The 27226-nt window shown below is 43.6% G+C and overlaps 1 protein-coding gene across 1 annotated transcript; it reads right to left on the bottom strand.

The window, feature by feature from the left end:
• Window positions 1-203: 203 nt before the first annotated feature.
• fbln5 (fibulin 5) lies at window positions 204-27063 on the bottom strand. Its single transcript, XM_084309624.1, is given in 12 exon segments — window positions 204-1360; window positions 1363-1393; window positions 7200-7395; window positions 8520-8646; window positions 10437-10559; window positions 12023-12139; window positions 12861-12977; window positions 17695-17817; window positions 25432-25716; window positions 25817-25865; window positions 26479-26533; window positions 26758-27063. Coding segments are annotated over 12 exon segments (1395 nt in total). The 5' UTR covers window positions 26802-27063; the 3' UTR covers window positions 204-1232.
• Between the last annotated feature and the right edge of the window lie 163 nt (window positions 27064-27226).

Here is a 27226-nt window from a genome sequence, read left to right as displayed (position 1 = left end):
CGTCAATCATTCATCATCATCGCACTGTTCTTGTCACAACAGTTGACAACAGACAGTAGTTCCTTGAACTGCTCACCGCAACAACAACAAAAAGACAAATACTAAACAATGAAATAAGAAAGGGAAACGAAAAGAAAGACAAAAAGGCTTGTCTGGAAAATTGAACTGATTAAATCACACCATCACACGAGTTTCAGGTCTAGTATACCTTTATTTACTGGACCAGGCTTACTTACAGGTTCTCATGGTAGAAGCATGTGAAAATGAAAGACAATCACCAGAAATGTAAATGTTTCTGACCTCAAGAGCTTATAATAACACATGGACAATGGTGCAGCAATTCAATTCTTTAGGGTATTCAGGGTAAATTGATGGTAATAATAAAACGTTTATTGATGCATTACTTCAAATATGTGTACTGGTGGCCACTGTAAATGAGCAATTAGTCAACATGTCAATGAAACAAGGTCTTGTCATTTCACCAAATATATATATATATATAGAATGTAATTCAACTGAAAATGCAGTAGAGTCATATCAGCGTTAGATTCAGGGACTACAAATAACTAACTCACATACTGTGAGCTCACTTCACAGCTTTTATCTAAAGGACAAAGATTCACAGAAAATAATGTGATTTGAGTAAAAAACAATGAAAACAACAACAACAACAACAACAACAACAACTACTACTGTATTTAACCTGCACCAATACAGACGTTGTTAAAGTCACAATACATGTCATTTAATAAGCCATATTTTTTCAAATAATTTCAAAAAAAAAAAAGAAAGAGAGGAGAACATAAATTGTAAACCATAAATATCCTTCCGTGTGGGAGATTCCCACAGCTATAAAGAGTACAGTGTCCATTAGTGTCAACAGCGAAGAGGGGGAGGGGTGGTGGGTGATGGAGTGGAGGGCAGGGGGAGAGTCCTTCCCATCAGATGATGTTTACTGTCTTTTATTGGATAAGTCTTTTTTTCTTTGGGGGGGGGGGGGGGGGGTGTGATGAGTGATGACATGGCGACAGAAACAGCTGTTTTCAAAACAAAAGCGCCGCGTTTTAAGCTGCAAGCACAACAGCTGCCTGGTGGAAAGAATGCTGGACTGAAAGAATAGGGGGACATCCTCAGGGGTGGGAGCTTATTTGAGAAACACACACACACATAAACACGCACGCACACATACACACACGCACCCACACACACACCCCCCCACTGGGAGGAGGGACTCAGAAAGGATGCTCGGACACGAATATCGTGAGCCGTATGATGGAGCTGCCGCGGAAGTTGATGACGTTGTTGACGGTGACCATCTCCAGGTCCAACACCAGCTCCCGGGGGCCCTTGACGGGACGGACAACACCAGCGTGGCGCTCACGTTACTGGTTTGCTGGTAAGACGAGGAGAGAGAGAGAGAGAGAGAGAGAGAGAGAAGAGAGAGAGAGAGAGAGAGAGGGACGAAGGGGAGAGAGAGACAGAGAGAGACAGAGGGAGAGAGAGACAGAATGTTAGGTATGCAGGACAGGACGTATGGGAATGTGATGTCTTATCTGAACAATAGTACAATGATTCCAGTAAAAAGCTACACTGGGGGAAGATATCTGATCAACAACTAGTGATATCTCTCTCTCTCTCTCTCTCTCTCTCTCTCTCTCTCTCTCTCTCTCTCTCTCTCTCTCTCTCCTCTCTCTCTCTCTCTCTCTCTCTCTCTCTCTCTCTCCTCTCTCTCTCTCTCCTCGGAGTTCTCGGATTTGGAAGAGAGTTGTTCATGTTAGCGGGAAAACATGTATGGATGCTTAACAGGAACACTTTAACAGTTGTTGGGGTCGTTGCAAGTTGCATTTAGATAAGATAAGATATTCCTTTATTGATCCCCTTTATTGATCCCCTTTATTGATCCCATTGGGGATATTTGGGAATCATAGCAGCATGGGGATGGGGGGGGGGGGGGCTGGTATAGGTATGGGCAGGGTAATAGTATAGAAAGACTTAAATATAGGCGATACAATTTGATCTGAATATGAAAATATGAGGAAAAAATAAACAGTGTACACAATATACTGTAATTAACTCTGAATATAAAACTATGAGAAAAGAAAACAGTGTAAACAAAGTCTCCACATGCCCTATAAGCTATATTATATGTTACAATAAATATAGACAATAAAGAATTAGAATCTGAATTATCAAGCTGCTTTGTCTGACTCTGACTGCATGGGAAAGATGGCAAATAAGTGTATTTCCCAAAATGCCGCGGAGTGTTCCTTTAAATTGGGCGTACTTCCCCTTTAAGTGCCAGTTTTGGACATCGTGAGATCAAACAGAGCTAAGACTTGAACAAACAGGGCTGGTGTGGCACTTGTTCTCCTTCTCTCTTTGCATTAGACTTTCTACTCCATATCAAAGTGAACACGGGACACGTCTAGTCACTGACACATCAATAATCAGCAGGGGTGGAATGATTTCACTGTTCCCTGTAGGTCTCTGATAGTCTGTAGTCTAAAACTATCCACCTGCCTGCATCCTATTCGATTAGATTCAAATGTATTGTCATCATACAGCACGAGTACAGTACAAGGCAAAGAAGTTTGGCATTCAACCAGAGTGCAAATGTAACAGTAAAGTGCGATAGTAATACACAATGTACACAGGTGATTAAACTGGTACATTTCCCACACTGGATTAGTGTAGTGCTAATCAGATGTATGTAGAGTTGTAGTACTAATTAATGTACAGTGATACAGGTATAAAGAGTCTTATCAGTACAGAGTGGGAGGGGGCGTATACTATGCATGCATGTGTGCGCACACGTGCACACACACACACACACACACAAGAAAGAGAAAGAAAGAAACAGCAGAGAAGAAACATGGTTGCTTCAAGTATGAATACATTTGTACGCCTAAAAAAAACTAAAATATAATAAAATTGGGACCTCGAAATAGAAATTCGTATTGATTATGAAAATGTTAATAATCAAGAGTTATCTTCAGAGTTTGCACTTCCAGTGATGCAGCAGTGCTGTGTCCTGTCGTACACATCACACACATACTGTACATACAGCTCCCTCTGCTGGTCAAACATACTGCCTCACACCACACTCTGTCAACCCTTTTATTTACACAAAGCTGACTCAGGACCAGTGGTGGAAGAGGTACACAGTCCCTTTACTTAATTAAAGGTGGAAATACCCAGATAAAATAGTACTCTGGTCAAAGTATTTTAATGTACTTAAGTGTCAAAAGTAAAAGTACGCATTCTACATGATGTTTGTGTATTCCAGTGCTTGGGAGCGTTCCATCCTCTTATGTTAAAGGTTATGTTAAAGTGGTATGTGGTCCAGTAATGCTGCTCTGATTAAAGGTTATGTTAAAGTGGTGTGTGGTCCAGTTATGCTGCTCTGATTAAAGGTTATGTTAAAGTGGTATGTGGTCCAGTTATGCTGCTCTGATTAAAGGTTATGTTAAAGTGGTATGTGGTCCAGTTATGCTGCTCTGATTAAAGGTTATGTTAAAGTGGTGTGTGGTCCAGTTATTCTGCTCTGATTAAAGGTTATGTTAAAGTGGTATGTGGTCCAGTTATGCTGCTCTGATTAAAGGTTATGTTAAAGTGGTATGTGGTCCAGTTATGCTGCTCTGATTAAAGGTTATGTTAAAGTGGTGTGTGGTCCAGTTATGCTGCTCTGATTACATCCTCTTGAAGTTGACAGGCTTCAAATGTGAAAGTACATGAATGAATATTTTCTATGCAAAATCCATGTCTTCAAAGTAACTAGTCAGGTTCAGATAAATGTAGTGGAGAAAAAAGTACAGTACAATATTTCCTTTGAAATGTAGTGGAGTACAAAGTACAAAATTCCATACAATGAAAATACTCAAGTAAAGTACCTTGAAATTGTGTTTGGGTACAGTACCTGAGTAAAAGTACTTAGTTACTTTTCCACCACTGGGTAGAACCTGCTAGTTACACCGATTAGATGCAGATATACATTTTGAAGTCACGATTCAATTTCATTTTCAATTCTTTATGTGGGGCTCTCAGGGGCTCATACAGAACCAAGCATTTCACCATAAAGTATTGTATTTTATTGTGACAACTAATAAACAAACTTGAAACTTGAGCTCTAATTGCAGATTATATACCACAGCCACACATCTTAATTTGGCTCAGAAAAATATACATGTTATTATAAAAGTAGTAAACAATGAAAATGAGGCTTAAATAGTATGCTAATAGCACCCATACCATACTACCAGTAAAACTGAGAAAACATTTTAATCTAGGGAAGAGAATGAGAGAAGGAGAATCGTAGATACAGGTTTAGATTTTGATACATTAATCAAATCTTCTATTCTGTATTGAGATAGTTACAGGCCTACCCATTCATTTTATTTATTTATTTCACCAGGAAGATCAATTGAGAACAGCTTCTCATTTACAACGATGACCTGGCAAGGGGCCCCAGCAGAAGTCAAAACAAAACAAAAATAAAACAAAGAAACTGAAAAAGAAAAACGTATGAAAGTATGCATGAATCCAAGACACACATCCAATGAGGTAGAGACAATGAAGTTAAAAACAGCCTAAATAACTACTAGTGATATATAGAGAGAGGAGAAGGGGAATCAACATGTACAACAGTCAGCTATGGGACTGTTGCAGTTTTGGAGAGAGTTCCAGTTATTCGCTGCAGCAAAACGAAAGGAATTCTGTCCAAAGACAGTGTGGGCCTTGGGAATAGATCGAGTAATTGTGGCAGTTGTTATGGGAACTAGAAGAGTCTTGTAGATAAGTAGAAGCCAGTGATGAAGTCACCTGGTGTATATAATGAAAACTAAAGTTAATCCCAGAAAACTCTGTTGGTGTAAAAGAGATGTCACCTGCTGCTACAGTGAGTTCTTCAAGTGACGTCTTAAATCTAGAGCAGCGGTTCTCAAACTACGGGTCGCGACCCAAAGTGATCTAGAGGCTTGAGAGAGAACCGGCTCGCCATATTAAACAGTGTAGTAAAGGTGCTGTAAGTGGTCTTTGTTAAAATAAGTAGTATACATATTAAAATAATAGCTCAAAATAACAGTCATCACTGATAGAGTGTTTGGTCTGTAACATGGGTCTCCCAGTCCCTCCACTCTGCAGTAAATGGAAAATACATATCCTGGTATCCCGTTCCCATTTTATCCAATCAGGAGAGACAACTCCACACTGCAAAAATGGTCAGACAAAAATAAGACTAAGAACTACTTTTAAGCAAATAACGTGATTGAAACTAGTAAAGTAATCTGCCAGTGCAGTAAGCAAATTTGGCTTGGTAAGATTTATTGAAAGTGGGAAGGGATTGGATAAAGTAGGAATGGGATACCCTTGTCTCTCTGATTTGAGGAATACTAACAATTGTAGAAGATTGATTTTGATGTTTATTTTAATGCACTACAGAAGCACAAACAAATGTGTTTCGAAGGGTAATCTTCTACAAGATCTGGTGCTCCTTCCTACTTCAAATGGACCCAGACCATGCCCATGACAGAGGAATTAAGTCGAAAAGTCCCACACACACAGGGTCACTATCTCTCTCTCTGATTTATTTGTTGACATTTAAGACTCCCCAACTCTAGTACCATATGTGACCCTGTTGGCCTGGCACTGAGTCCTGCCAGAACCTCCTCTCCTGCATCTCTCCTGTCTCCCCCTCAGCCTTCCTACTGTCTCAATAAAGAACCTCCTCCTGCATCTCTCCTGTCTCCCCCTCAGCCTTCCTACTGTCTCAATAAAGAACCTCCTCCTGCATCTCTCCTGTCTCCCCCTCAGCCTTCCTCTTCTTACTGTCTCAATAAAGAACCTTCTCTCCTACTCTGTCTCCCCCTCAGCCTTCCTACTGTCTCAATAAAGAACCTTCTCTCCTGTCTCCCTCTCAGCCTTCCTCTTCCTACTGTCTCAATAAAGAACCTTCTCTCCTACTCTGTCTCTCTGTCAGCCTTCCTACTGTCTCAATAAAGAACCTTCTCTCCTGCATCTCTCCTGTCTCCCTCTCAGCCTTCCTCTTCCTACTGTCTCAATAAAGAACCTTCTCTCCTACTCTGTCTCCCTCTCAGCCTTCCTACTGTCTCCGTAAAGAACCTCCTCTCCTGCATCTCTCCTGTCGCCCCCTCAGCCTTCCTCTTCCTACTGTCTCAATAAAGAACCTTCTCTCCTACTCTGTCTCCCCCTCAGCCTTCCTACTGTCTCAATAAAGAACCTTCTCTCCTGCATCTCTCCTGTCTCCATCTCAGCCTTCCTCTTCCTACTGTCTCAATAAAGAACCTTCTCTCCTGTCTCCCTCTCAGCCTTCCTACTGTCTCAATAAAGAACCTTCTCTCCTACTCTGTCTCCCCCTCAGCCTTCCTACTGTCTCAATAAAGAACCTTCTCTCCTACTCTGTCTCCATCTCAGCCTTCCTACTGTCTCAATAAAGAACCTTCTCTCCTACTCTGTCTCCCTCTCAGCCTTCCTACTGTCTCAATGAAGAACCTTCTCTCCTGTCTCCCTCTCAGCCTTCCTACTGTCTCAATAAAGAACCTTCTCTCCTACTCTGTCTCCCCCTCAGCCTTCCTACTGTCTCAATAAAGAACCTTCTCTCCTACTCTGTCTCCCTCTCAGCCTTCCTACTGTCTCAATAAAGAACCTTCTCTCCTACTCTGTCTCTCTGTCAGCCTTCCTACTGTCTCAATAAAGAACATTCTCTCCTACTCTGTCTCTCTGTCAGCCTTCCTACTGTCTCAATAAAGAACATTCTCTCCTACTCTGTCTCCCTCTCAGCCTTCCTACTGTCTCAATAAAGAACCTTCTCTACTGTCTCCCTCTCAGCCTTCCTCTTCCTACTGTCTCCGTAAAGAACCTCCTCTCCTGCATCTCTCCTGTCTCCCTCTCAGCCTTCCTACTGTCTCAATAAAGAACCTTCTCTCCTACTCTGTCTCCCTGTCAGCCTTCCTACTGTCTCAATAAAGAACCTCCTAAAGAAACTTCTAACCTAAAAACGAAGGGAACTCCAAACTTCAAAAAACAGCAACAAAAGATACACCCAGACACGACACCCAAAGTGAAATAAGGTTAGTAGTTATTAGAGTAGTGGTTATTGGTTATCTTCGGTGTATCTGTAAGGTTAGTAGTTATCAGAGTAGTGGTTATTGGTTATATCTTAGGTGTATCTGTGACCCACTCACCCTCATGTAAAACTCTCGTCCCTCGTTGCCCGACTTTATCTGGAAGATGTAGAAGGCCCCCGGGTAGCGCGTGGTGGCCTGCATCTGGAAGATGTCTGCAGGCACACTGCGCCCCGAGGACAGGTCCATGTGTCGGTACAAGATGGTGAAGGGCCTGTCCCTGCAGAGAGGGTTCTCAGCAGAACACATACACTGACTGGAGAGGAACGGGACGGACGGAAGAAGGAAGATGTCTGTTAGATGTCTGTTAGATGTCTGTTAGATGTCTGTTAGATGTCTGACACCTATGACATATATCACCATTCCCTACAGTCCTACACCAAGGTTCCCTGCTCTACCCCAGAGCCATTTATTACCAGGGTTAGACAAGCCCAGAGCCATTTATTACCAGGGTTAGACAAGCCCAGAGCCATTTATTACCAGGGTTAGACAAGCCTAGAGCCATTTATTACCAGAGTTTGGCCATGTTGTGGCCACCTTATCTTAGTGAAACATAGGCCACTGACAGTCTACAACTCTATTTGAAACCTCGCTGTCCAAACCCTGGTAATAAATAGCGCGGTAATAAACAGCGAGGTTTCAAAAAGAGTTGTAGACTGTCAGTGGCTTATGACTCACTAAAGGTGGCCACAACATGGCGTCCATACTATTCAACCTGGCCAAACTCTGGTATTAAATGGCTCTGATCCACCCCATATCTCCTCAAACACACACACACACACACACACACACACACACACACACACACACACACACACACACACACACACACACACACACACACACACACACACACACACACACACACACACACACACACACACACACACACACAGATACTGCAGGTACTGTATACACCTGTGCAGCTTTCTCCTCCCACCATGCGTGAATCCTGACCCTACTGTATCACCTTGTTAGAATCCCCCTCAGTCACTCCCAACAGTTAAAGCCAGTTATAGTTAATTACTAGTTCATTAACATAAGATCAAATAAAACAAGATAAGATAAGTTGTATTTCTTGTATCACTTTTGACGAAGCTAGGCTAGCTGCTAAAATATAAGATATTCCTTTATTGATCCCCTTGGGCAAATCCGGGCATCATAGTAGCATGGGGGAGGGGAGAGGGGAGGTACAGATATGGGCAGGGTAATAGTAGAAATAAATAAATATAGGCAATACAATTAGATCTAAAAATATGAGACAAATATAAAGAAAATTATTTTATTTTTTTAAACATAGTTCCTCATTAGCTCCGAGGTACCGTATCCTTATCATTGCGCCCCCTAAAGGTAAGAGAGAGAAAAGAGCGCGGTACTCACTTGTCACTGAGTTCAATGTAAGGCGGTTCACATTGTAAGGGATCCAAGCATGTGTAGCCTCCCTGGAAATTGAAACATACTTGTGCTGTTGTACAGGTGTTGTTACCAGTGTCACATTCATTGAGGTCTTCAAAATCAAACACACAACAGTTCAAGTCAGTTAATTCATCATCAATATCATCATCATCATCATCATCATCATCATCATCATCATCATCATCATCATCATCATCATCAATATCATCATCATCATCATCATCATCATCAATATCATCATCATCATCATTGTTATCATTACATAAATAATAGCAGGATCAATAACCACATTTATATCTGTATCAATATCCATAATAAAAGTAGCATAAATGAGGTCTAGAACTATTGAGCGATTATCAGAAAACTATAATAACAGAGGTAGATTTAAAAGCACAGAACACTGATTAATCTGATGGTTGTTCAGTAGCTGGTGTGAAATATTACCAATAAACATGACATTTACTCATCCAACTTTTCTAGAGTTTTGCTTCATATTACTGACAAGTTTACAGTTGATTCATATATATATATATTTGTTTTAAATGCATAAACAGGTACACTTGACAAAAATACAGAGATTTGAGCAGAGTTCAAGAGGGCTTTGGTGTTTTTTCAGCATTCCAGGAATTTAATAAATTTTTAAAGGTGAACACACCTTATAGACTGGCAGTGTCACTCACACATTCATTCATTCATTTCAGGGTATCTGCAGGTTTCAACAAGTTGAATTTAATACCAATGTCACGACCATACTAGCAACAAGATATTTACAACACACAGCATCATTGAACTGGGGGCTGCACTTGCACGCCGATTTAAATTATTACGTGTTCCACACAAGCTCTCGCCAGACGCACCAAGCTCCCGGTAGCCCCGCAAAAAGCAACGACTTGAATACAAAAACATATATTTAATATTAGTTAATCTCCTGACAGCCGGGCTGCGCCCCCCCCAAAAGATGTAATCCCTGTGGCCTGTGCAAATAAAAAATACTTTTTAAAGATTTATTCTTAGCATTTTTACAGCTTTCTATCAGATAGGACAGGCAGAGGAAAGTTGGGAGAAGATTTTTGGGGAGGCCATGCAGCATAGGTCCCCGGGCCGGATTCGAACCCCGGATGCTGCGATTATAGTGTGAGCCGTGGCACAAAAAGAAAGGCTTTTTAATACCCTGCAGATACCATGTCATTCATTCATTCAGTCAGTCAGTCAGTCAGTCAGTCAGTCAGTCAGTCAGTCAGTCAGTCAGTCAGTCAGTCAGTCAGTCAGTCAGTCAGTCAGTCAGTCAGTCAGTCAGTCAGTCAGTCAGTCAGTCAGTCAGTCAGTCAGTCAGTCAGTCAGTCAGTCAGTCAGTCAGTCAGTCAGTCAGTCAGTCAGTCAGTCAGTCAGTCAGTCAGTCAGTCAGTCAGTCAGTCAGTCAGTCAGTCAGTCAGTCAGTCAGTCAGTCAGTCAGTCAGTCAGTCAGTCAGTCAGTCAGTCAGTCAGTCAGTCAGTCAGTCAGTCAGTCAGTCAGTCAGTCAGTCAGTCAGTCAGTCAGTCAGTCAGTCAGTCAGTCAGTCAGTCAGTCAGTCAGTCAGTCAGTCAGTCAGTCAGTCAGTCAGTCAGCCAGTCAGTCAGCCAGTCAGCCAGCCAGTCAGTCAGTCAGTCAGTCAGTCAGTCAGCCAGTCAGTCAGTCAGTCAGTCAGTCAGTCAGTTAGCCAGCCAGCCAGCCAGTCACTTACAGTTAGCCACTCTGCCCCTGGTGGCAGCTCACAGGCAGTGCAGCTGTGAATAATGACACCTGTGTGTCCTTGTTCTGTTATCATATAAAAAGCTCCTCAGCTTCTCCAAACCTCTGTATGTTTGCCAGGTGATTCATGGTGGAGGTCAGGTTGTAATTACCTTCACAAGTCCTGCCATCCTCATATACATAGTATCCAGGCGGACAATCACAGGAGAACGAGCCGGGTGTGTTCATGCAATTATGCTGACACAGAAACTCAGAGAAGCTGCACTCGTCCAGGTCTACAGGAGGCAAGGGAGATGGAGAGTTACTTACAGGGTTCCCACAGACATTGGAAAATGAAATTCAAGGACTTATAAGTACTTTTACAAGCACTATTTTTCATTTTCAAGGATGTCACTCGAAGGATACAATTCACTTTTAAATGCAGTTTTTTTAAAGCATCTTCTTGGCCTGCTTGCCAGCTAGAGCAAGTTAGAGCATCACACGCAAATAAATTAGGAAAAGCAGTTGGAGCGAGCGAGACAGCGACTCGTCAGATTTGATTAAAACAGAACAAAAAAACGATTTCTTGATTCAGAACAATTTGATCATGGATGAACAAAACATTCAATGCGAATGGTTTATTTGAATTACAAGGACTTTTTAAGCACCTTGTTGAATAAATGGGCTGTTTTCAAGGAATTCCAGGCCTTGACTTTTTCTGGTAAAAAAATCAAGCACTTTAAGCACTTCAAGGACCTTGTGCAAACCCTGTACTTAGCGCTCATCGCATGTGAAAACAATGAATAACTTCTCTATGGAATATGGCAGAGCAGCACTACTACAGGTTCATCTCGTATCATAGATTCCCTTCCCCCCCCCTGCATGGATTCTAAGTTGCCGCATAAAAACACCTACTTTTTCCAATTTGTGCCGTCAAGACACAGAACACTGATAGGATAGGAGTTGCTCATGAAGAATTAAAGGGGATCATTATGCACATTATGAGTGGATTCTAGTAAAGTGTAACCACTGATAAGTGTAACCACTGATAGTAGCACACAATTAACACAAGAAGCTCTTCAGCCAATCACTGACTTACTGAGGGCCTTTGTGTCTTCAGGGCCCAGACCATGTGAGACTTACAGTATCTCCACTGCACATAACCCTTGTGTGCGGTTCGCATGTATTGTTACTCGCCCAGTGATCACGGTTCATCTGCTGGACCCACAACATTATTGGGATTTTAAAACAATAAAGACATAACAATTCATTTAAAAGATATTTAAACCGATGTTAACTTTATCTCAGCTGGGGGGAGGCAGAAAGGACAGCCCAAAGCCGTGTTGGATGGAGAATAGTCGTAGATGGCCTATGCTTCATTGGGATCGATGGGCCTAAGTAAGTAAGTAAGTAAGTAAGTAACTTTATCTCAATTATAAGCAATCTAGACAGCATATATGGTTAATATTTGCCATTTACCTCTGCTAGATCAGATTGATCAATAACAGTGCTATTCGTTTTTTGTGAAGAAAAAATTATTTATCTTGAAAAATATAAATTAAAGAACACAGAACACAGGGGGTAACACAACAACACACACAGAACACAGGGGGTAACACAACAACACACACAGAACACAGGGGGTAACACAACACACGGAACACAGGGGATAACAGAACAACACACACAGAACACAGGGGGTAACACAACACACGGAACACAGGGGGTAACAGAACACACAGAACACAGGGGGCCTCACCGATGCAGGAGGTGCCGTCGGAGGCCAGCTCGAAGCCCTCGTCACAGTTACACATGAAGGAGCCGTAGGTGTTGAAGCAGCCGTGGGTGCAGGGCTCGTCCTCACACTCATCCACGTCTGGAGCACAGGGGGCGAGTCAGCACACGTGAATACATACGTGAATAAATAATAATAAACTTTATTTGTATAGCACCTTTCATACAGAAACTGCAGCTCAAAGTGCTTCACAACAGAAAAAAGACAGGCATAAAAAGAGCACATAAAGTGCAGACATATAAAATCACAGTTTTTTACATTAGGATCTAACATCCCAACAGGCCACCTTTATGGTTTGATTCAGTTTTAAATAGACAATAATAAAAAGAGTAAGATAAAATAGACAGAGTAAAATTGTGCAATAGTGCAGTGCAATAAAATTGTAGAATAGAATAGATAAAAAAAAATATATTTTACAGTGCAATAAAATAGTTCTGGATTACTGTTCAACAGTTCAAAGTCGTCTTTACCTTCTCTGTTTGGTATCCACATGAAGCATGAATGGATAGTAAGCGTGTGTGTGTGTGTGTGTGTGTGTGTGTGTGTGTGTGTGTGTGTGTGTGTGTGTGTGTGTGTGTGTGTGTGTGTGTGTGTGTGTGTGTGTGTGTGTGTGTGTGTGTGTGTGTGTGTGTGTGTGTGTGTGTGTGTGTGTGTGTGTGTGTGTGTGTGTGTGTGTGTGTGTGTGTGTGTGTGTGTGTGTGTGTGTGTGTGTGTGTGTGTGTGTGTGTGTGTGTGTGTGTGTGTGTGTGTGTGTGTGTGTGTGTGTGTGTGTGTGTGTGTGTGTGTGTGTGTGTGTGTGTACCTTGACAGGTCCTGCTGTCTGGGTTGAGCAGGAAGCCAGGGTTACAGGAGCAGGAGTACGAGCCGAGGACGTTGGCACACAGCTGCTGACAGTAACCGTAGCGACACTCGTCAATATCTGGTCAATGAGAGAAAGAGAGACAACTGGTCAATAACACTCTGTTGCTGCAGACTCTACATTTACACACAAAATACAAATATTTAATCTCTTTTTGCATCAAATCATAATGAAAACTAACTGCTAAAACATAGGTATTTCACCATTATGATATATACATTTGTCAAACTACTAGAGCATCATTTTAGACAGGACATGTCAGTCAATGCTCACTACAACTGCAGTTGGCCGATCTATACCCTGTCAATCACACTCAAGCTGCAAGGGTGACGCCCAGAACCCATATAACAGCATTCAACAGTTTGTCTAATGCCTCATACAACAGAGCATACTGGACGCCACGCATAATGTATATTCATGTCCGGGGCCGAACGCTCCGCTTCAGACAGCGGGGGATACTAGGATTTCAGACCCCAAACAGTTCCTTTATGACTCAGATCTATTAAAACAACAAGGGACACTGAGGCGTGTTGAAAAGACCAGAGCCTCAGCCAACGCTGGAAGCTTGGCCCCGGAAACTGTTTATTGGAAGGTCGACTTAACAACCAAATAGAGCACAGCTCATCCTAGATGGGAAGAGGGTACACATCTAGAGAATAACACAAGAGAAGAGGAGCGGCACTTCAAAATAGCATCCAAGTAACCAGCTACTTCTTCTTCCCCCGGGTTGCCACAGCCCGTCTCACTGTTGACCCCCCAGAACCGACTGGGTTCCCTTAACTCATTCAGCGCCAGCTATTAGTCTGGGCCCGTCGTAGCAAGGCCACACTTTTTTTTTTTTTTTTTTTTTTATTATTGCAAAACAAAAATTATTAAAAGTCAGTACTCAACACACAATGCATAATGAAACTAACAATTAAGGTGGCTAAAATGACATGCAAGTACAGAAACAGAAAACAAAAAAAAGTCTATAATAATATTTTACCGTATACAGTGTATATCCAACGAAATTACCAATTATACCAATGCCTTATACAGGATATACCCCTAATACCTATTATCTAAAACCCTACACACATATGCTCCAGCTCGAACCCCCCCTCCCGGACCCCTCCTTGGATAGGCCACACTTTGAAAGATAAGAGTGCGTCACCTTGTTTGTAGAGCTATAACTATATTCTATATTATAGCTATGGATACAATACTATATGGCCCATTTGACATCACCTATCTATTGTTCAATATGTGAAAAAGATTTTTTTCCCCCATCCATACGTTCCCGTGTTATACCGTGATGAATATAAGTATAGTTATAGCGTGGTCTGGGGTAATTCCCGAAATGCTGAGTTATAGCCTAAACGTCAATTCTACTTTAGACGTTGCCGTTTCTTGCCTGTACATGCTATTATTCCGAAATCAAATCCATATCATAGGTATTATGTTCCATCATGAATGCATGAAAGGGGGGGGGGGGGTCGTTTCTGATAATTTGATTGTCAGTAACAGCATTCGTATTGAACACTAAAAACGCTTATCTGCTCGATCGGTATAAAAGCATTGCAGGATCAAGCTAAAATTTACGTCGGATAGTCCTTACCTGTGATCGGGAGTATTCCAAAAATAATATTCCAATTGTTTGATCACCATCTGGTACAGTACATCCAATGTCCATTTGGTCCACGGCATAACCCACCACAACATATGGACCGGGGATATTTGACGCGCTTCAATGGAACCGGGAGAACCGCTCGCCCCGCCCGACAAGGAAAAGTGAAACCGGAGACATTTGGCCGTTCCACAGGCCAAGATACAAGGTTACTATTGCACTTTGGCAACTTCAGACTCATTCCCTATGGTAACACCAAGGTCCCTGGATGAATAATGAATAAAAATAGAAATCTTGGGTCTGGCGCCCAACGCATGGCGAGTTAACCCGACTTATCTCGGGTTTGGCCTCCATTGAGTTAAGCATAGTGTTGTTTACACCTACTGTGATAGAATATACATTGTGTATTACGTTTAGTTTTATAGTTTAAGTTTATAGTTTATTTAACCTCTTAAGCCCGACGGGTCCGACCCAAGCCATAAATGCATCACTACAGACAGTTTAAGTTTATTTATTAATTTTTTACCCAGGGACAGTGCACACTAATCAACATCTTCAGTTTCAAAAAAAAACTTGTGATCCACTTTTCCCCCCCATTTTTTCTATTTTTCTCCCCATCCCAATTTCATATTATCCAATTCTTCCCTCCCCTGTCTTGAACGTTGCTAGACTATGCCTCCCACTGGTCGGCTGTAGTGAGGATAGAAGCCTTGCATCACGTGTCCCCTCCGGTACACGAGGAGACAGCCTGTCGCATCTTTTCACCGCAGCAGCTCGGACTCTCAGTGGCGAGGAGTAACGCGTGGGAGGCTCACGCTGCCCCCGCTACTTCCTGCTTCCGCCGCACCGGCGTCACCAAACCGACCTGTAGGAGTCGCTGTCCACAACGTCCAATCCCCACCCACCGGCTTTCCCACCCTCTAACACTTGCCAATTGTGTTAGTATGAACGACCGGCCAGCCGGTAGCAACGCCGAGAGCTGGGCTCGAACCCAGCGTCTCCTGCGTTAGTGGCGAGCGCCTTGCCCACTGCGCCAATCAGCCGCCCTAACATGCATGTCTTTAGGGTGAGGGAGGAAACCGGAGTACCCAGAGGAAACCCATGTGAACACAGGGAGAACATGCAAACTCCACACAGAAAGGCCCCCTGCTGGGGTTCGAACCCAGGACCTTCTTACTGTGAGGCAGCAGTGCTAACCACTGTGCCACCGTGCCGCCCTTTATGACATAATGTTGCATTTTCTTTCAAATGTAGCCAAGAGTAAAGACCCTAATCCTGTCAAAACAGCACTCATAGTGTATATTTTCAGCAATACGTTTGTTTACCAATAGGTTAAGACTTAGTGGTCAGACGTTCCTAATAGTTCCCCAGTTGTGTGTAGAAGCAGGTACTTGGGTTATAAAGAGTAATAAAATAAAAGGTTGTGTTGCTTTACAAGTCTTATTTCCTTACTGTTTATTACATGATCAAACGAGGGACTCGTGAACAGAATCCGAGCCTTTAACAGGCAGGCAGTTCTATGTTCAGCAAGTCCAATTATTCCTCCAGCCAAGAATCCCTAAAGAAGGCTGATTTACACTCCAGTTTACAAGGATTAACCTCTTAGTAGATAAGCAACAATGCCCAGAGGACAGTAACTCCAGCACTCTGGTTTCTGGCCCAGCAGGGACATTACAGGGAAATGAAGAAATCTGACATTAGGGATATTACTTCGGGACGGAGCGTTTCGACAGCTGGACAGACCCGAAGCAGATGGGAGCCGTGAACCTCCGTTGCCACAGTTGTGCCAGCGTAAATCTCTGTGTTTGTCGTCCATCTTGGATAATCTAACAGGGATGCTCTACTCAGAATCGTGTATTGTATAATCCTAAACCTGAACGCCGACCTCTACTAATTTATATATTGTTGAATGATATTAAGTTAAATGATACTAAGTTGAATGATACTAAGTTGAATGATATTAAGTTGAATGATATTAAGTTGAATGATATTAAGTTGAATGATATTAAATTGAATGATATTACGTTTAATGATACTAAGTTGAATGATATTAAGTTGAATGATATTAAGTTGAATGATACTAAGTTGAATGATACTAAGTTGAATGATACTAAGTTGAATGATATTAAGTTGAATGATATTAAGTTGAATGATATTAAGTTGAATGATATTAAGTTGAATGATACTAAACTGAATGATATCAGTTCTGTATCACCTGGAGGGTGTTTGCTTTGGCTTGGTTCTGAACTTATCCCAAGAGGGTTGGACTGAACTTCCCACAAAATCTTTAAATGTAAATAATCTTGGATTTATTTGCATATATTTTAACCACCTTTACTGAAAGTTTCATTATACATTGTGTGTTGAGTACTGACTTTTAATAAGTTTTGTTTTGCAATAATAAAAAAAATTAAAAAAAAAAAAATCTTGGATTTATGATACTTATGAGGAGCAACTCTGAGGACCTTTCAAATCACTGGGGAACAATCATCTCTTACAAAGAGCTTTAACATGCCTTAATCCCCTTAATAATGACTCACGGGGGAACATAAAACACTGCAGACCCCTTGAACGTGCTTTCATTTCAGCCAGAGGTTAATCAGTAATGTCAGGGTCAATTAGGGAGTTTAAAATTGGTTTTAACATATGATGAAAAACTCACTTTTTGACTACATTTGGTTCTCTGATGGTCCTACCGACACATAAACTGTGAAATAAAACAACCCAGTCAGATTTTGCACACAGCCCGTATTCAGGAACTACCTTTAGACGAGCCGTTCAGATTTGCGGGCGGCCCTCGGCTTGTGTGTCTCGAAGATGCTTAATATGACTTATTCCATGCACAATTCTACTTAATTTCCTTCTTAATTCCACTTGATTTTGAGTTAATTGAATAAGGTTTAATAAGGTGTATTACTTTAAGGGGTTATTAAGGTGTACAAGGGATTCCATTCCAAATCCCAAGTGAGTTGTATAACTATTTGTGCAATAAATGTAAAAATAAATAATAGAAAGTAAATCACTGAACTATCAATAAGAATAAAGAATAAAGAATAACGTTAATAAATAATGAATAACACCAATCATTTTTCCTACTTAACCGGTCAAAAACCACTTTACTGATCAGTTCAATTAAAAACAGACTCAATGTACAGTATCTTGAGTGCTTACCCTGACACTGTCCACCAACTAGCCAGTAGCCCTCAGTACAGGAGCAGGTGTATCCTCCAGCTGTGTTGATGCACACCTGGGTGGGGTTGCACTGGTGGGTGTTGGTCTCACATTCATCAATGTCTGGAATAGAGAGAGAGTGAAGTCGGGGTAATGTTTATTTTCTTTAAGGAGAGTGGGCAGTCCACTTCCCTTGGAGTGTGGGAAGGCTGAGAGTAGGGGGAGACACAGGAGAGAAGGTTCTTTATTGAGACAGTGGGAGGGCTGAGAGGGAGACAGAGTAGGGGGAGACACAGGAGAGAAGGTTCTTTATTGAGCCAGTAGGAAGGCTGAGAGGGAGACAGAGTAGGGGAGACACAGGAGAGAAGGTTCTTTATTGAGACCGTAGAAAGGCTGAGAGGGAGACAGAGTAGGGGAGACACAGGAGAATGTTCTTTATTGAGATAGCAGGAAGGCTGAGAGAGAGACAGAGTAGGGGAGACACAGGAGAGAAGGTTCTTTATTGAGACAGTAGGAAGGCTGAGAGGGAGACAGAGTATGGGGAGACACAGGAGATAAGGTTCTTTATTGAGACAGCAGGAAGGCTGAGAGGGAGACAGAGTAGGGGAGACACAGGAGAGAAGGTTCTTTATTGAGACAGTAGGAAGGCTGAGAGGGAGACAGAGTAGGGGAGACACAGGAGAGAAGGTTCTTTATTGAGACAACAGGAAGGCTGAGAGGGAGACAGAGTAGGGGAGACACAGGAGAGATGGTTCTTTATTGAGACAGTAGGAGGGCTGAGAGGAAGACAGAGTAGGGGAGACACAGGAGAGAAGGTTCTTTATTGAGACAGCAGGAAGGCTGAGAGGGAGACAGATTATGGGAGACACAGGAGAGGTTCTTTATTGAGACAGTAGGAAGGCTGAGAGGGAGACAGAGTAGGGGTGACAGGAGAGAAGGTTCTTTATTGAGACAGTAGGAAGACAGAGTAGGGGAGACACAGGAGAGATGGTTCTTTATTGAGACAGTAGGAGGGCTGAGAGGAAGACAGAGTAGGGGAGACACAGGAGAGAAGGTTCTTTATTGAGACAGCAGGAAGGCTGAGAGGGAGACAGATTATGGGAGACACAGGAGAGGTTCTTTATTGAGACAGTAGGAAGGCTGAGAGAGAGACAGAGTAGGGGAGACACAGGAGAGAATGTTCTTTATTGAGACAGTAGGAAGGCTGAGAGGGAGACAGAGTAGGGGAGACAGGAGAGAAGGTTCTTTATTGTGACAGTAGGAAGGCTGAGAGGAAGACAGAGTAGGGGGAGACACAGGAGAGAAGGTTCTTTATTGAGACAGTAGGAAGGCTGAGAGGGAGACAGAGTAGGGGAAACACAGGAGAGAAGGTTCTTTATTGAGACAGCAGGAAGGCTGAGAGGGAGACAGAGTAGGGGACACAGGAGAGAAGGTTCTTTATTGAGACAGTAGGAAGGCTGAGAGGGAGACAGAGTAGGGGGAGACACAGGAGATAAGGTTCTTTATTGAGACAGCAGGAAGGCTGAGAGGGAGACAGAGTAGGGGAGACACAGGAGAGAAGGTTCTTTATTGAGACAGTAGGAAGGCTGAGAGGGAGACAGAGTAGGGGAGACAGGAGAGAAGGTCCTAGCAGAATTTGACCCTAAGCTAGCAAGGGTATATGTAGTTCCTGAGAAGGCATTTAAAGGTGGCATTAGCAGAACTAGCGGTTGGCGATTCAGCATCTGGAACCAGCCAAGGCGCTCCTATCCGCTCCTATTCGATGAACATTGTTACTCAGCTGATAGATGCGTGCCCTTCCTGATGACTTGTCGTACAGAACTTGTAAGTCGCTTTGGATAAAAGCGTCAGCTAAATGACTAAATGTAAATGTGTGTGATTCCCTTAAATGAATAATTCCAATGTGGGCATTTTCAGATTAATATCCATGTTTATTTAGTTCTGGACATCATAATATACAGTAACTAGACACTTAACCTTCCATTAATCTTGGCAACACAGTTACGATTGTTATTGCACAAGATTAGAGATTACAATCGGCAGGGGGGGGGTGGCGGGGGGGGTTGGGTTGGGGGTCCTGAAATTCCATCAATTCCCTTCGCTCACTATACTGCCTAACAGGCACATGTCCTTATGAGGATATGACAAATCAAAATTCCTCGCTCTGTTCGCGGTTCTCAGACAATGAAGTCACTGAATTTAAAAAGAGAAGCGGGTGGGAGGGTGAAGGTCCAACTCTGGGTTTGTTTGAACAGGCAGCCCCAGGATAGCAGATAAGGGTTTTGATGGCGAACGCGTCTTCCTCTGTGCCAAGCCGGCTTTTCTGTGGGTGGGGGTGGGGGTTACAACGCTAGGCCGTGGGCCAAAGGCAACAACACGGCCCATATACAGGCGGCACCTGCTTGCAGTTACCGGTCGAAAATCTCTCCCGTGTGGCAGCCTGGATCGTCTACGACACACATGTGAAGCGCCCTCGCTGCGAGCGCGCGTGACCCCAGGGAGCTTGGCTGTGTGAAAGAGACGGGAGCGTTTCAGTTCAGCTCCTTATATAGCCCGTTTCGCTAACTGGCCGCGGGGAGAGCGGGGGGGGGGGGGGGGGGGGGGGGTGCTGCCGACCACTCTGGTCAGTCGGGGAGGGGGGGTGATGAGAGATTTTCACAGGGGGGTGAAGAGAAACCCCAGCATTTATGACCGATGCGCTATGGAAGAAGGTATGAATGAAACGACCGTAATAGATTTCGACACCACAGGTTGCCCTACTTTTACACTACGTTAGCGTTCCAGTTTAACGTGCACAAACGTTCCCATTTACATCTCACTTGAGTCATTTAGCTGATGCTTTTACCCAAAGTGACTTGGTGGGGGGGAGTTTGTTTCCCCATTGTGGAGCGAGGACCGAGAATAGCCCGCTCCCCAAAACACAACAGGGAGGTGTAGTGGTTAAGTCATTGGTGTTTCCATTTCCCGCGTGGCCCACCCTCCTTGAAATTGCCATGTATTTTCAATGGATCCATTTCGAAATCGTCTCGTTTAAAACAAATAAAGCATGAACATTGGCATGGTGTACCTTTCTGTGTGTATTCGTCCACAATCTATAGCTCAACATGAAAAAATTTGCAATTAATCGTAAAAGTAGCAAAATAACAAAGTTTATGTTTTTGTTCACCGAGGAACTACACTTCACTCTGGCGCTGCTGACTGACGTCGCCACAGCGTAGACTCCTGGCTGTATGAGGCGACAGCACTGAACGACAGGCGTTCTACTGGTAAGTAAGTGTAGTTCTTTTTTAACTACAAATTAAAAACCTTATAACCAACTTTATTTCAACAAAAAATGCTTAAACAATAATGTTAGTGATAGGAAGAGAACTCATTTTGTGCAAAAATGGAAAGCTTGCCAATGTTCACGAGGCAGAATTATTACAATAGCCGATAATACATTTCCCCAATGATAAATCCCTATACGGGTGGACCGCGTGGGAAACTAAAGTGACGTCAGACTACACCTCCCTATAGGTGGTATCGGATGAGCTACAGGTTGAGACCAGAGTCAGACAAGCACTCTCTTTCGGTTATAGCCAGAGAACATACAATGTTTGACTTGTAATGAGCGCTCAGTACGTAGCCTGTATATAAGATGCCAACATCGCATGTAGTCGTGGAAAAGAGTGACCGGTTAGCGCCACAAACAGAGGTACGTCTCAGAGCCACAAGACGTGACCTAATGCGCTGTATTGTTCTCTCAGACCGTTGCTCATAGTGACATTGATAGAGCTGTGTGCCGTTAACTCCGGAGACAAGGCCGCGTTTGAAACAGGTTTGAGACAGGAAGTCGCCGTCTGCAACGTTTCTGCCCCATAGCCCCGTCACTCAGCGTAAGTCCCTTACATCACCGCACACACAAACAAACACACACATGCACACGCACACACACCTTCAGAGGTATAAAGACCCGCTGCTAATAGCCCCCCCCCCCCCCCCCCCACAGAGGAATGTCTGTGCTACAAGCCCGGCGTAGATTTGGCAACAAATGACCTCATCTTTGGCGCTAAGATTTTGTAGTTTACCCAAACAAGGTTTGGGAGCCGATTCCCCCACCGCTTCTCCCCCTTATAAAAAGAAACAGTACACGTCTCTGAGCTAAAAATCACTCCTTTGACTAAGAGTACACAAGTGCATTTTCCATTCATTACAGGGCCACGGGTCATTTAGCCGGAGTGACAGAAAAATGCTGTAATGTAGTGGTTCTAAACCTGAGGGTTGGGACCCTCCCAGGGGGTCGTGGTGGGATGATTTTGGTTTTTGATTTTCTTGTGAAATGAGGAATATCTTGACGCCTACCGCTCTCCTCCTCCAATCATTAATCAAGTGAAATAGCCTTAAAACTGGGAACTAATAAACATTCTTTGGTGTCAAAGCTCAGCGTTCCGTCTCTGCTTGACCCAGGCTGTTGGGGTCACGGAGAGGCATTTGTCTGTTTTTAGGGGTCACGCATCAGAAAGGTTGATTACCGCTGCCCTGGTGGACTTTCCAGAGTCCTTTTCCATCAGTGACTCAGTCAGGAGGTATAGAGCGGTCGTCTGGTAATCAGGCGGTTCTCAGGTTCGATTGCGTCTCCTCCCGGGCAGCGTGTCGAAGTGTCCCTTGAGCAAGACACGTACTGTAACCCCTGTATAACCGCTGCCGATGAGCAGGTTGGCACCACCTTGCATGGTTGCCTCCGCCGTCGATGTGTGAATGTGTGAGTGAATGGTTGGGGGCGTAAGTTGCAAAGCGTTTTTGGATAAAAGCGCTATATAATATACATTATATATAACAGTTATATAATGCAGTCCATTTTAGCCAATGCGACCAATGCAGACATCGGCCTGACCCCCGCTGGGCGTACTGTGGATTGATTAGGTTAAGATGTCTAGCGTGTATTTAACCCTTTCACTGCCGCACTACCAAACAGTTAACCCTTTCACTGCGACCACACGACAGCAGGTTAACCCTTTCACTGCCACACGACAGCAGGTTAACCCTTTCACTGCCACACTACAGAAGGTTAACCCTTTACTATCACACTACCGACGGTGTGATGGTAAAGGGTTAACCTTCAGTAGTGTGGCAGTGAAAGGGTTAAGACAGCTGGGGAGACCATCAGTCACTTCATGTTTATTGCGGATCTGGGATCAGTTACAATTGTGAAATTCCACAGAATCAATCAAACGGTTGATCTTTTCCAAGGCATGGGGGGGGGGGGGGGGTGAGCAGAAGGCCCTCCTTCCCAGCAGCTTTCTGGCACACGGGCCACTATGCTGAACTCTGTTAGCTAACTCTCTCTTCCGACATCATCGCAAATCTGTGTTCTCTGGGGGCGCTCCGATGGTCCAGTCAGTGCACCGTTGAACCTTTGGCTCTTGGGAACCCGGTAAACTGTTGTCTTTGGGACGAGCAAACGATAATATCGCCACCTTCAGGGACTCTAGAAGAACAGAGTCTGATATTTCTACGCCAGATATCCAGGCCAGGGGCCGCTCGGCGATATCCCATGGATCAGCACTGGTCCCTGGACGCGCTGGGATTCATCCATGAGGCCGACTGCATGGGGTTGAAATCTGGTTCATGCTGCTGGTTCACACTGTGCTTCTCTCTTCACGTTCCTGTCTGGTTTGCCTAAAGAATGAATAAAGCAACCAGTGGACCGGCTCTGTGCTCAGAAACTAACAAAAGTATTGAACGGTATATCTCCACCAGGCGACAGCCACCCATTTCTTCTCTAGTAGCTTCCATTAGACCAATAAAAGCAGATCTCCCCACATTATTCCTATTACACTAATACACAGTATTTCACTATTACAAAGTAGTTCACTATTACACTATTTGGTGGAATAAACCTTTAATACTATTTGGGTGGAATAAACCATTAGACACTATTTACACTATAACACACTAAAGCATGGGGGCATGGTTACCTTAGACCAATGAAAGTAGTAGTCTGTACTGAGTTCATCGACACCTCCCATAAGTCTCTACGACAAACGGTTCATGAGATACAAAAGGGGGCGCGCTTATTTCAATGGACGTATGATGATGATGTAAATGAATTAATGAATGTTTTTAATGCATAGGCATATCAATGACAATTGGTTCACTATGACATGTCGTAAACAGGTGCCAAAGAGCTGATTACCTGTGTAGTATCGCCCTCTTGTGTTCAAGCTGTGTAACTTCATACTGTGTTACAATGGACAATGATGGAAATTAATTCAAATAAAATACTTGTCGTTGACCGATCAGGAAAATATTCCAGAATGCAGGTCCTTGGCCTGCTGTTAACCTATGTGCGCCATTTCTTCCAAATCGACACTGTAGTTTGCGAGATTAACTGTGGACAGATAGAATGACACACTCACAGACTCAACGGACGATCTCCCCCTCAGGCTTCCACCTGGTGGAGATAAATCATACACAGCTGTTTCTACCAGAGTTGCTAGTAGGAGCAGAGAGAAGTTGTTGCTTAAGACAGACATAGTCTCCCTTTGGACCTCACATTGAGTAGTCTTGCAGCAGTTAACGAGACAAGACTGAGTTCCAAGGTGAAAGTTACAAAGCCTTTGTTTTGAACGGTTCATATCAGAGATGCACCAACACCACTTCTTTGCTCTTTGCACTGATTCTGAGTGCTACACTTTAAAGGGGAACTACGCCCAATTTCAGAACCCCTCTGGTCTAAGACAGTACAATAGATATTAGTGAAAATGTGCAACTCTCTCCCAAATCCAAAAACTACTCAAACTTGTGAGGTCATCAAGTATACAGTCTGAAGAGACAATGGGAGAGATTTTATAGATGACACTGAGAGGAACCTAGGGGAATGTTCTGAGTTTATAGATACCGTTTCTGTTTCAAAACTGAGACCAGAGTACAAACAAACGTTCTGTGGGTCCACAAAATCAGTCTCACATTCATTGTCAATGAAGCATCCAGACTTTACAAAAGTTTGATTCTTACTTCTCTGGTTTCTGGTTTTGGGGAGAGAGAGAGAGTGTAGCTCACTTTCACTAATATTAATTGAACTGTCTTAAGCCATGGAAATAACATAGTAGAATTTCCCCTAATGTGTTCCATAATGTTCTCCTTTAAGTATCGTGTGTGATGCCTAGTACAGATCCGATCCATTATGTTTAATGGGCTGTATAGACGTAGAGTTTAAAGTAGTTGAACAAAGAAAACGATTGAGATATACAATTAAAAAGTATTGGCTCTCAGTATTGCTCCTGAGTTCTCCCGATAGCGATACCCTGTTTTAGCCTTATTGGCCCAATATCTGACACCACTATTTGCATCGGTGCATCCTCCCTGCGGTTTATATTTTAACGAGACAATGAAATACGAACTGTCAGTCATTTTGACTCAACTTGTGAAAGAGAGACGTATAATGTGAAGAAGGGACAGACTTTGCGTTCGAAATAGACTTAAAAACCACCATGGCAGCACCAGTGCCACAGTCTCGCCGGAATCCCTTTCGCCACGGACCGGTTATTAAGTAAATTTCGATTTGACCAAACCCACAGTCGTCGTCCACCATGAGTGACAAGCTGCCCGTATAATTATGCAAGAAGACAGTCTGTGGGACGTTTTTGAAAAGATATAATGAGCAAGCACGCGGGACTCGAACTAACGACCACAACCGCATTTGAAACACTCTTGAGACAGGTGGACGGATTGGACGGACGAAAGTGTGAGGCTCACCGTTGCAGACACCGTCTTCCCCGAGAGTGTATCCGAGGATGCACGGGGCGGTGCTCCTCACCCGGGGGTAGCTCGGCTCCACGGACCCCGGGGAGGGTGGACGGAAGGTGTCCGCGAAGCCCACGGAGGTGTCCGGGTATTCGGGCTGCTCGGGGTAAGCGGGCGCCTCCGGTTCGTAGGTTCGGGTGTATAAGCCCCTTGGGATGCAGAGGTACCCGCCGTTCTGATTGACACAGCGCATGTCCCCCCTGCAGGCATCTGGGACGGTGCGGCACTCGTCCACATCTGGGACAGAGGTGGGGGGTGGGGGGGTTAGTTAGGTCGGACACTGCATGCCGTCTGGAGAACTCAGGACGATTATCATAGTGTGAATGAGGTCACTTACCAATACACTGCCTTCCCCTACGGTCATAGGCAAATCCCTCTGAGCAGGTCTGGGGGGGGGGGGGGGGGGGGTAATTGGGGGGGGGGGGGGGGGGGGTAATTATAGTTATAGTTTATAATCGATAATGATCTTCTAGCAGGAAGTGGACAGTGCAACTCTGAATTACAGAAATCTTAAGAAGGCATTCTCAGAATAATAGTAACAATCAATATATATATATATATATATATATATATATATATATATATATATATATATATATATATATATATAATTTAAAAAAATCATTCATTCATTCTAACAAAACACCCACGTTGAATATCTACTATTCTGAGTGATTGATTGAAAATTGTATTAACAGATTGCAGAATGGGTACAATACAGTACGGCTCAACACAATTGTTAAGGGGATGCAGACCAGGGAAAGACTTTCGTATTGTTTACATCAGGGTCCCCCATTTTCAATTCATAACATATATATATATGACATACAGATAGACAGTACTGTTACATTTAGACATTTATGACATACCAGAGTACAAAAAGAGTCTACAAAGAGAGTATATAGATGATTCATTCTCTCTATATGAATGAACCCCGTGCAGAAGAGAGATGATGACCCAAAGAGACTGAACATATTCCTGAAAGAGAGCTTCTCTCACCTGACCGTGTCCAGAGTGGATGCAAAGCAAAGCGACCACCACAGCTGTCAACATTCTGGAAAGATGCAATCACAGGTATTCACACAACAGTAGCCTACTCTCTGAGAAAACAGCTTAATTGAGAAAGAAAACAACAGCACTTTGCCAGCATGGCATCCCACTCCACCCGTATTCACCCAGAGACATAACTCAACGCAAAACATCACAACTTATTAAAACATACAGTATAGGCTTAAAAAAAATTGAATCTGCAGAATCATCACGATTTATAATACATACCTTGCGGAGGTCCAAAGCGTAAAGCCACGTACTGCTAGAAACATGCTTTGTGATTCTCTTGAGCTCCCTCAGAGGAAAGAGACGACCCGTAAATTCTCCGTAATAATCCCCCCCTGCTGCTACTATACGCGCTTGTGGTGCGTTCACCGCCCCTCCAAAAACCCACAACTATGCCCCCTTTACGCGAAAGCCGACACCGGGTTCTCATTAATAACCACTGTCTGGTCGAGCTGAAGCTTCGGCACATTGACCAATAAGTTGAAGGAATGTCTTTTCAAAATGATCTGTTCTATTTCTTCCTCTCCCCACTCCCACCATGTCGTATTTAGCCATGCAAATTGAGACCCCCCCCCTCGAGCACCCCCCCCCCCCACAACAGCTGGATTCAATCACGGGGGGGGGGGGGAGACAGCCCCTCGAGCCTGTGGGGGCGCGCGCCGCGGAGAGAGCTGCCCTCGTGGTGTTGGAG

The sequence above is a fragment of the Notolepis coatsorum genome, assembly GCF_963971535.1.
Source record: "Notolepis coatsorum genome assembly, chromosome: 3".
Classification (NCBI taxonomy): Eukaryota; Metazoa; Chordata; class Actinopteri; order Aulopiformes; family Paralepididae; genus Notolepis; species Notolepis coatsorum.
Note: the sequence above shows the minus strand (reverse complement) of the source record. Positions and strands in the feature narration are given on the sequence as shown.